Source organism: Rosa chinensis, chromosome 5 (assembly GCF_002994745.2).
Source record: "Rosa chinensis cultivar Old Blush chromosome 5, RchiOBHm-V2, whole genome shotgun sequence".
Lineage (NCBI taxonomy): Eukaryota > Viridiplantae > Streptophyta > Magnoliopsida > Rosales > Rosaceae > Rosa > Rosa chinensis.
The window spans coordinates 55,474,786-55,486,413 of record NC_037092.1 but is presented as its reverse complement, the minus strand read 5'-3'; the positions used below and the strand labels follow the sequence as shown (position 1 = coordinate 55,486,413).

Below are 11,628 nucleotides of genomic sequence, written 5' to 3'. Positions count from 1 at the left end.
TCACCAATGTTCTAAAAAACGGCCTAGGCGCTAGGCGGCAAGGAACCGCTCCGATTTTGGCCTAGGCATTTCCCTTAGGCGCTAGGCAACTAGGCGGCCGCCTAGGCGGGCTAGGCGGTGGTGCTAGGTGGGGACTAGGCGGGCTAGGCGGTTCTAGGCGGTCGTAAACCCTAATTTATTATATATTTTGACTATTTTTATATTTATAATTAATTTCAGTTTACCCCCCTGAGGTTTGGGGGTGAAATCATTTCACCCCCTCAACTTTCAATTTTGAATTTTTACCCCCTAAACTTTTCAATTTCAATCAGCCGTGTTCAATTTTTACTGTTCCGTCCAAATTGGACGTTAAGTTTGACTTTTGAGGGTTAAAATGGTCATTTCAACATAAAAAAATAAAATAAATTTTTTTTTTTTTTCTGCTTTTTAGTTTTTTTTTTTTTTCTTTTCTGTTTCTTTTTTTTTTTTTTTTTTTTTTTAAATTTTGTCTCCAACCTATATACCACAAGTTATAATAGGTTTATAAAAACAAAAAAATACTCTAGGTAGTTGAAAGCCGCTCGCTGGTCTACGATATTTGTGACATATCTCCGATAAAGTGAAGAATTTAGGATATATTCCAAATAAAGTGAAGAAATATTTGTAAAAAATAATTTTACACTTTATCTGTAAATAAATATCTGTATATTCCCAATAAAGTGAAGAAATATCTGTGTAAAATCATTTTTGGTCTATGATATTTGTGATATATGTCCAATAAATTGAAGAATTTTAGGATATATCCCCAATAAAGTGAAGAAATATCTGTAAAAAATGATTTTACACTTTATCTGTAAATATCTATATATCCCCAATAAAGTGAAGAAATATCTGTGTAAAATCATTTTTTACAGATATTTATTTACAGATAAATATTGGATATATATCACAAATATCGCAGACCAAAAATGATTTTACACAGATATTTCTTCACTTTATTGGGAATATACAGATATTTATTTACAGATAAAGTGTAAAATTATTTTTTACAAATATTTGTTCACTTTATTTGGGATATATCCTAAATTCTTCACTTTATCGGAGATATGTCACAAATATCGTAGACCAGCGAGCGGCTTTCAACTACCTAGAGTATTTTTTTGTTTTTATAAACCTATTATAACTTGTGGTATATAGGTTGGAGAAAAAATTATAAAAAAAAAAAAAATGAAGAAACAGAAAAAAAAAAAAACTTAAAACTAAAAAGCAGAAAAAAAAAAAAACAGAATTTTTATTTTATTTTTTTATGTTGAAATGACCATTTTAACCCTCAAAAGTCAAACTTAACGTCCAATTTGGACGGAACAGTAAAAATTAGACACGGTTGATTGAAATTGAAAAGTTTAGGGGGTAAAAATTCAAAATTGAAAGTTGAGGGGGTGAAATGATTTCACCCCCAAACCTCAGGGGGGTAAACTGAAATTAATCCTTAATTTTTAGACTTTAAATATTGTTATTTATATTATTATATGTCATAAAAATAATTTAAAAATTAAAAAAAAAAAAACCGCCTAGGCCCCTCGGCGCTAGTCCCTGGGTCACCGCCCGACTACCGCATAGCGTTTTTTAGAACCTTGATCATCACACATATTCGAGGGACTAGTGGTTTGAGTTCTACCACTGAAGTGCCTACTTGCATTTATGAAGATAATGCAGCTTGCATCGAACAGATGAAGCTAGGATATATCAAGGGTGATAATACAAAACACATATCGCCAAAGTTTTTCTACAATCAGCAACAACAGACCCTCCTCAAGATTCAAGTGAATCAAGTAAGGTCTGAGGAGAATGTGGCAGATTTGTTCACCAAATCACTGCCTAAGGCCATATTTGAGAAACATGTGAAAAGCATAGGAATACAAAGACTTTCTAAGCTCCCCTGATTAATGTAAGTATCAGAGGGAGGTATAGACGTCAGGGGGAGTCTAACACACACCTGTCATATTCAAATGTAAAACGTGCGTTGTGCTCTTTTCCTTCGACCAAGGTGTATTTTTTGTCCCACAGGGTTTTTATTGTTACTTGGCAAGGTTTTTAGTGAGGCAACAACTCATGCACCATTTCATCTTTCACTTGGCACAAGGGGGAGTGTTAAAGGAAAAACACATTATGTGCCTTCGTCAAAGTGGTTGACGGAGAGAAAATCAAGGAATTAGCAATTACCATCAATCAACAAGGATTACAGACCAATAAGTATTTAATGTCATCATTGTAATTGATATTTCCATTGTAATTCTCTCCCTATATAAACGGGCTATGAAATGAAATGAGTAGACCAATTCCAATCTCAATTTTACTTTTACAAGTGCATGCTGAAATTAAAGATTTTTTAATAATTACGTACACTCTTGACAAATTATTTTCCGAATTAATAAACACCATAAAGAATGCGTCAATCTGAAATATTTATAACTGTTCATACCACCTGCATAATACTCAAATAAAACCATGCAAGAAAAAAGGACTTATTTCCAAATAATCACTTGCGGGACCCATTGAAACCACCATGACGTGACTGGTCAAGTTGGCCCAGCCCCGGCATGGACATATTCACAGAGGAGCATGCCTGTCATGCCCCTGATTTTTAACACAAATAAAAATCGATATATAATCCCATAATTATACATGCGCGATCGTTCAGCCATCAATACAAAATACATAGAGACATCTTTCCTTTACAGCAAGTACATATTGATGTCCTGAACCCACAATTTCAAATATTGACCCGCTCCACAGAGTCATATATTACAAAACTTACGAATTGAATTGTCATCACAAAATAAAATGTAAATGCTCCTCAGAGCTTACTACATAGCAGAAGTCATAACAATGGCAAAGCCAACAAAATTTGCTTCCTAGCCGTTCGGCTGCCAACAAGCCACCTCTGCTTCAGCCACGATTACCCTAACCTGCAGGATTAACTCCTACACTATAAAATGGTGCATCGGGTTTCCACACAACAAACCCGGTAAGCTTATGAAATCTCAAATGAGTAACTCATGAACAGAATCAACAACTCACACACTTTAGCTTAAGGAAACCATGCAACCATGATTCCTTCTAACACTCCATAACCTTTCCATCGAAAGGACAACATAAATCACCGCCATGACAATGTTCTATTTGCTAACTTAACCATCAAGAAGTAATTCAAGTCTCATATAGACAATAAAAGAAGAATACTCTCGGAACTCTCCTTTAAACTACATACTTATGAGTCTCCAGCAACCCCGACTGTTACTCCCATAAGTTATTTTGGCAGACAGACTATAGCTCTACTGAAATCGTAACCACTCATCCGGCCACGAACGTGATTACCATATTCCTGCCTGGGTCAGCATCTGGGACCTGTCACAATCTGTGACATGTAATTTTCAGACCCCGTCTGGTCTTATAATCAACATTAAGGTCACCATCTGCGACCTGTCACCATATGTGACATAATATCTTCAGACCCCGTCTGATCATAAAATCAAACATCAAGGTCACCATCTGCGACCTGTCACCATCTGTGACCCTGTTTGGTCTTAAAGTCAAACGTTAAGTAAGTCGCACGAGACCTAAAACGTTACAAACATCCAATTTCAGCTTTCCCAATCCCTGCTCACCATCTGTGACCCTTGGTACAAAGACCAATATATCTAAAATGAGTCATGCTTGACTCAAAAATGTAACATCAAGCTCATTACTTTTCAAACAATAGAAAACATCTTTTTCCACAATGTTGTTTCCTAAAAAATCAGATTCAACAATAATATGAACACCATCATGCATATTATTCATCTCAGGTTCACCTGCTTCTTCTCCATCGAATTAGAAAAATTAAATTGGTTACTAGAGATATGATATGAAATACGCGATATTTTTTTATTATATGATAAATTTTATTATTCATTTTAGAAAATGGCTCTACTGTTTGTGTTTAAATTATTACATTTTGCATTTTCACAATACATGCACATCGAAGAACACAATACACCTATAATTAAGCGCCCAATTTGCACATCGGTCTCGAATGCCTATTTTCTAGTAGTGTTTCTTAAAAGGCCCCTAAGTTGCCCGACGGATGTTAGATTTGGAGATATTGTAATGCAACATGTGTAAACTTCAGTGCTCAATTTTATTAGTCGGCGTGTACGTGAATAAGCGGCAAGTCTTATTCCTCAAAATGATGTACAACTTTAAAGTTTATTGGTTGCATTAGCAAATGGAAGACGTTTGCTGACAATAACATCTAAAGCTTCACTTCTAAAATAAAACGATAATGATAATTGCTAAGACTAAAGTGAGTGCATGCCGAAATTAAAGATTTTTTAATAATTACGTACACTTTCGACAAATTATTTTCTGAATTAATAAACACCTTAAAGAATGCGTCAATCTTTAATATTTATAACTGTTCATACCACCTGCATAATACTCAAACAATACCATGCAAGCAAACAAGACTTATCTTCAAATAATCACTAGCGAGACCCACTGGAGCCACCACGACGCGACCGGTCAAGCTAGCCCAGCCCCAGTGTAGACATATTCATAGAGGAGCATGCCTCTCCTACATCTGAATTGAATATGACTCAACGTCCTCTAGCGCTTATATAAAGCCAAAAATCTTCTACAACAGATAAGATTTCTGATATTATTCTTCTCTCGACATTATCAACCGTTACTGACTTAAGCGTCAAAGAGTTTTACGCCGGCAAACCCGGTTTCTCTCTGACTTTTGTTGTGTTGGACAGATTGCGAGAAGAGAAGGGAAGGAGACAAGACAGATTCGTGATTCCGGATCCCGACAGTAGTTTTACTCGTCGTAAGCCCCGGAAACAATAACTGTTCTAAATTTTTTATAGCAATCGCCAATTTCAAACATCGTGGCTGATGCAATTAAGACATTCGATGGAACGTTAAAGTTAAGTTACACATGTAACTCTCGCCGCATGCTTTGCAAAGTTTCATTAAAGTCGTACTTACACCAATGACGTGCACGCATTACTCACTAACTATTGGCGCAATAACTCTTTACCATTATTTTCTTAGTGACTGTGCAGCGTTATATAACATTTTTACATTAATTAGTTATTACATAAACATGAGGAGATCACTCGTTGCCCAAAAATCAAATCACTGCTTTATTTTAAGTGCATTCTTTAACCACTCCTCAAATCAATCACATGAGGAGCCCTAATTCTTTTTCATCTACAAAAAGTTACTTCTGCTTCAACTAAAATCTACAAGGTCAGAGTTGAAAACAAAAAAATACTGAGTAGGATATTTTTCTCCAAAACAACTTAAGAAGAGTCAATTTTTTCTTGTTGACAGTATCACAGTAATTTATTTTTTGTTTTACCGGAAATCATTGAATTTATGAAGAAGGATAAAATCATACATGATGAATTTAGAAGTGGTAAATTAATTTTCCATAACGCAAAGATTCGGGGTGACAAATGGGCTAATCCGGCCAGTCGGTCCATTCGTGCTTTGCGCCGTGCTTGAACAAGCCCTTTTAATTTTTTGTCCACAGTTATTTCCTAAACATATTTTAATTGTGGAATTGTCTAGAATTTTGAGAATTTAAATGATCTGAAACATAAATAGTGTAATATATAATGACCACTTGTTGAATACTTATCTGCATTTAAAACTTGATAATTTAGCGGTAAATCATTTAAACATAACCGAGCTATCGAAACACGTGCGCACTGTTTAAATATAACTCTCTTATTTAAAGCCGAGAGGCAGTTAAACACGTTACTTCTTTGAAAGAGCGCACAAGCGTTTACACAGTTAGTTCATTTGAGTCTTAAATGCGGTTATGTTTTCTCCCTTATAAATATATTATCACATGAAACTAAACTCCAACAAAGCGATCATTACCAGAAAACACATTCGTGAGTAATCACATAACATTGCAAAGGGAGTTATGGCCGGACCAAGCAGGTGCCATCTTTTGGTGATTTTTCTCTTGCAGGTGACATCAAATGCTTTTGCAACCCCAACACGGGAGGGGCCAGCAAATCTTAAAGACTGTGAAAGACAGTTCACTGAAAAGTGCGGGATCGAAGTAGGAAACAGCATTTTCAATAATGGATTTTTGAGTGATGATTGTTGTCGAGATCTTGTAAAGTTGGGTAAACCATGCCACGATACCTTCCTCAACACGTCCCTTGTGGCACTTCATCTTAGTGCAAACAAAGCTCAAACTTTGGCAAAGGGCGAACAAATTTGGACGGAGTGCGTTGCCATCGACAATTCAGACAAACACGAGACCAAGCCCGTAAAGGAATGCTTGGAAAAGTTCCCCCTAAGTGCGGAGAGGAAATAGAGAAAAGCATTTATCAAGGTACGGTTGTGACTGATGCTTGTTGTCGTGATCTTGTCTCATGGGGAAAATCATGCCACGATATCATCGCAGAGCGAAATCACGATGTACGTCATCCCAGTGTCAACAAAGCACAGGCTTTGGCAAGTAGCGAAAAACTTTGGAATCTATGTGCCGCGATCTCACGTTCACCTGCTTCTCCTCCGTCGAATTAGAAAAATTAAATTGGTTACTAGACATGATATGATATGAAATACGCGATATTTTTTTATTATATGATAAATTTTATTCTTCATTTTAGAAAATGGCTCTACTGTTTGTGTTTAAATTATTCCATTTTGCATTTTCACAATACATGCACATCGAAGAACACAACACACCTATAATTAAGCGCCCAATTTGCACATCGGTCTCGAATACCTATTTTCTAGTAATGTTTCTTAAAAGGCCCGTATGCTGCCCGACGGATGTTAGATTTGGAGATATTGTAATGCAACATGTGTAAACTTCAGTGCTCAATTTTATTAGTCGGCGTGTACGTGAATAAGAGGCAAGTCTTATTCCTCAAAATACTGTACAACTTTAAAGTTTATTGGTTGCATTAGCAAATGGAAGACGTTTGCTGACAATAACATCTAAAGCTTCACTTCTAAAATGAAATGATAATGATAATTGCTAAGATTAAAGTGAGTGCATGCCGAAACGTACACTCTCGACAAATTGTTTTCCGAATTAATAAACACCATAAACAATGCGTCAATATGAAATATTTATAACTGTTCATACCACCTGCATAATACTCAAATAATACCATGCAAGAAAACAAGACTTATTTCCAAATAATCACTAGCGGGACCCACTGGAACCACCACGACGTGACCGGTCAAGCTGGCCCAGCCCCGGCGTGGACATATTCACAGAGGAGCATGCCTCTCCTACATCTGAATTGAATAGGACTCAACGTCCTCCAGCGCTTATATAAAGCCAAAAATCTTCTACAACAGATAAGATCTCTGATCTAATTCTTCTCTCGACATTATCAACCATTACTGACTTAAGCGTTAAAGAGTTTTAGGCCGGCAAACCCGGTTTCTCTCTGACTTTTGTTGTGTTGGACAGATTGCGAGAAGAGAAGGAAATGAGACAAGACAGATTCGTGATTCCGGACCCCGACAGTAGTCGTAAGCCCCGGAAACAATAACTGTTCTAAATTTTTTATAGCAATCGCCAATTTCAAACATCGTGGCTGATGCAATTAAGACATTCGATGGAACGTTAAAGTTAAGTTACACATGTAACTCTCGCCGCATGCTTTGCAAAGTTTCATTAAAGTCGTACTTACACCAATGACGTGCACGCATTACTCACTAACTATTGGCGCAATAACTCTTTACCATTATTTTCTTAGTGACTGTGCAGCGTTATATAACATTTTTACATTAATTAGTTATTACATAGACATGAGGAGATCACTCGTTGCCCAAAAATCAAATCACTGCTTTATTTTAAGTGCATTCTTTAACCACTCCTCAAATCAATCACATGAGGAGCCCTAATTCTTTTTCATCTACAAAAAGTTACTTCTGCTTCAACTAAAATCTACAAGGTCAGAGTTGAAAACAAAAAAATACTGAGTAGGATATTTTTCTCCAAAACAACTTAAGAAGAGTATATTTTTTCTTGTTGACAGTATCACAGTAATTTATTTTTTGTTTTACCGGAAATCATTGAATTTATGAAGAAGGATAAAATCATACATGATGAATTTAGAAGTGGTAAATTAATTTTCCATAACGCAAAGATTCGGGGTGACAAATGGGCTAATCCGGCCAGTCGGTCCATTCGTGCTTTGCGCCGTGCTTGAACAAGCCCTTTTAATTTTTTGTCCACAGTTATTTCCTAAACATATTTTAATTGTGGAATTGTCTAGAATTTTGAGAATTTAAATGATCTGAAACATAAATAGTGTAATATATAATGACCACTTGTTGAATACTTATCTGCATTTAAAACTTGATAATTTAGCGGTAAATCATTTAAACATAACCGAGCTATCGAAACACGTGCGCACTGTTTAAATATAACTCTCTTATTTAAAGCCGAGAGGCAGTTAAACACGTTACTTCTTTGAAAGAGCGCACAAGCGTTTACACAGTTAGTTCATTTGAGTCTTAAATGCGGTTATGTTTTCTCCCTTATAAATATATTATCACATGAAACTAAACTCTAACAAAGAGATCATTACCAGAAAACACATTCGTGAGTAATCACATAACATTGCAAAGGGAGTTATGGCCGGACCAAGCAGGTGCCATCTTTTGGTGATTTTTCTCTTGCAGGTGACATCAAATGCTTTTGCAACCCCAACACTGGAGGGGTCAGCAAATCTTAAAGACTGTGAAAGACAGTTCACTGAAAAGTGCGGGATCGAAGTAGGAAACAGCATTTTCAATAATGGATTTTTGAGTGATGATTGTTGTCGAGATCTTGTAAAGTTAGGTAAACCATGCCACGATACCTTCCTCAACACGTCCCTTGTGGCACTTCATCCTAGTGCAAACAAAGCTCAAACTTTGGCAAAGGGCGAACAAATTTGGACGGAGTGCGTTGCCATCGACAATTCAGACAAACACGAGACCAAGCCCGTAAAGGAATGCTTGGAAAAGTTCCCCCCTAAGTGCGGAGAGGAAATAGAGAAAAGCATTTATCAAGGTACGGTTGTGACTGATGCTTGTTGTCGTGATCTTGTCTCATGGGGAAAATCATGCCACGATATCATCGCAGAGCGAAATCACGATGTACGTCATCCCAGTGTCAACAAAGCACAGGCTTTGGCAAGTAGCGAAAAACTTTGGAATCTATGTGCCGCGATCTCACGTTCACCTGCTTCTCCTCCGTCGAATTAGAAAAATTAAATTGGTTACTAGACATGATATGATATGAAATACGCGATATTTTTTTATTATATGACAAATTTTATCCTTCATTTTAGAAAATGGCTCTACTGTTTGTGTTTAAATTATTACATTTTGCATTTTCACAATACATGCACATCGAAGAACACAACACACCTATAATTAAGCGCCCAATTTGCACATCGGTCTCGAATACCTATTTCCTAGTAATGTTGTTTCTTAAAAGGCCCGTAAGCTGCCCGACGGATGTTAGATTTGGAGATATTGTAATGCGACATGTGTAAACTTCAGTGTTCAATTTTATTAGTCGGCGTGTACGTGAATAAGCGGCAAGTCTTATTCCTCAAAATACTGTACAACTTTAAAGTTTATTGGTTGCATTAGCAAATGGAAGACGTTTGCTGACAATAACATCTAAAGCTTCACTTCTAAAATGAAATGATAATGATAATTGCTAAGATTAAAGTGAGTGCATGCCGAAACGTACACTCTCGACAAATTGTTTTCTGAATTAATAAACACCATAAACAATGCGTCAATATGAAATATTTATAACTGTTCATACCACCTGCATAACACTCAAATAATACCATGCAAGAAAACAAGACTTATTTCCAAATAATCACTAGCGAGACCCACTGGAACCACCACGACGTGACCGGTCAAGCTGGCCCAGCCCCGGCGTGGACATATTCACAGAGGAGCATGCCTCTCCTACATCTGAATTGAATAGGACTCAACGTCCTCCAGCGCTTATATAAAGCCAAAAATCTTCTACAACAGATAAGATCTCTGATCTAATTCTTCTCTCGACATTATCAACCATTACTGACTTAAGCGTTAAAGAGTTTTAGGCCGGCAAACCTGGTTTCTCTCTGACTTTTGTTGTGTTGGACAGATTGCGAGAAGGGAAGGAAATGAGACAAGACGGATTCGTGATTCCGGACCCCGACAGTAGTCGTAAGCCCCGGAAACAATAACTGTTCTAAATTTTTTATAGCAATCGCCAATTTCAAACATCGTGGTTGATGCAATTAAGACATTCGATGGAACGTTAAAGTTAAGTTACACATGTAACTCGCCGCATGCTTTGCAAAGTTTCATTAAAGTCGTACTTACACCAATGACGTGCACGCATTACTCACTAACTATTGGCGCTATAACTCTTTACCATTATTTTCTTAGTGACTGTGCAGCGTTATATAACATTTTTACATTAATTAGTTATTACATAGACATGAGGAGATCACTCGTTGCCCAAAAATCAAATCACTGCTTTATTTTAAGTGCATTCTTTAACCACTCCTCAAATCAATCACATGAGGAGCCCTACTTCTTTTTCATCTACAAAAAGTTACTTCTGCTTCAACTAAAATCCACAAGGTCAGAGTTGAAAACAAAAAAATACTGAGTAGGATATTTTTCTCCAAAACAACTTAAGAAGAGTCAATTTTTTCTTGTTGACAGTATCACAGTAATTTATTTTTTGTTTTACCGGAAATCATTGAATTTATGAAGAAGGATAAAATCATACATGATGAATTTAGAAGTGGTAAATTAATTTGCCATAACGCAAAGATTCGGGGTGACAAATGGGCTAATCCGGCCAGTCGGTCCATTCGTGCTTTGCGCCGTGCTTGAACAAGCCCTTTTAATTTTTTGTCCACAGTTATTTCCTAAACATATTTTAATTGTGGAATTGTCTAGAATTTTGAGAATTTAAATGATCTGAAACATAAATAGTGTAATATATAATGACCACTTGTTGAATACTTATCTGCATTTAAAACTTGATAATTTAGCGGTAAATCATCTAAACATAACCGAGCTATCGAAACACGTGCGCACTGTTTAAATATAACTCTCTTATTTAAAGCCTAGAGGCAGTTAAACACGTTACTTCTTTGAAAGAGCGCACAAGCGTTTACACAGTTAGTTCATTTGAGTCTTAAATGCGGTTATGTTTTCTCCCTTATAAATATATTATCACATGAAACTAAACTCCAACAAAGCGATCATTACCAGAAAACACATTCGTGAGTAATCACATAACATTGCAAAGGGAGTTATGGCCGGACCAAGCAGGTGCCATCTTTTGGTGATTTTTCTCTTGCAGGTGACATCAAATGCTTTTGCAACCCCAACACTGGAGGGGCCAGCAAATCTTAAAGACTGTGAAAGACAGTTCACTGAAAAGTGCGGGATCGAAGTAGGAAACAGCATTTTCAATAATGGATTTTTGAGTGATGATTGTTGTCGAGATCTTGTAAAGGGTAAACCATGCCACGATACCTTCCTCAACACGTCCCTGTTGAGACAGAAAATTTACAGAGGCATATAGCTTTGGGACACTCT

General features: G+C 36.6%; 1 protein-coding gene across 1 annotated transcript; it reads left to right on the top strand.

Moving 5' to 3' along the window:
- The first annotated feature begins 5,959 nt into the window (after positions 1 to 5,959).
- Positions 5,960 to 6,361, top strand: LOC112163690 (protein DOWN-REGULATED IN DIF1 11-like). The gene has a single exon (XM_024299972.1). The coding sequence runs from the start codon at positions 5,960 to 5,962 to the stop codon at positions 6,359 to 6,361; it is 402 nt and encodes a 133-aa protein (XP_024155740.1).
- Positions 6,362 to 11,628: the final 5,267 nt, after the last annotated feature.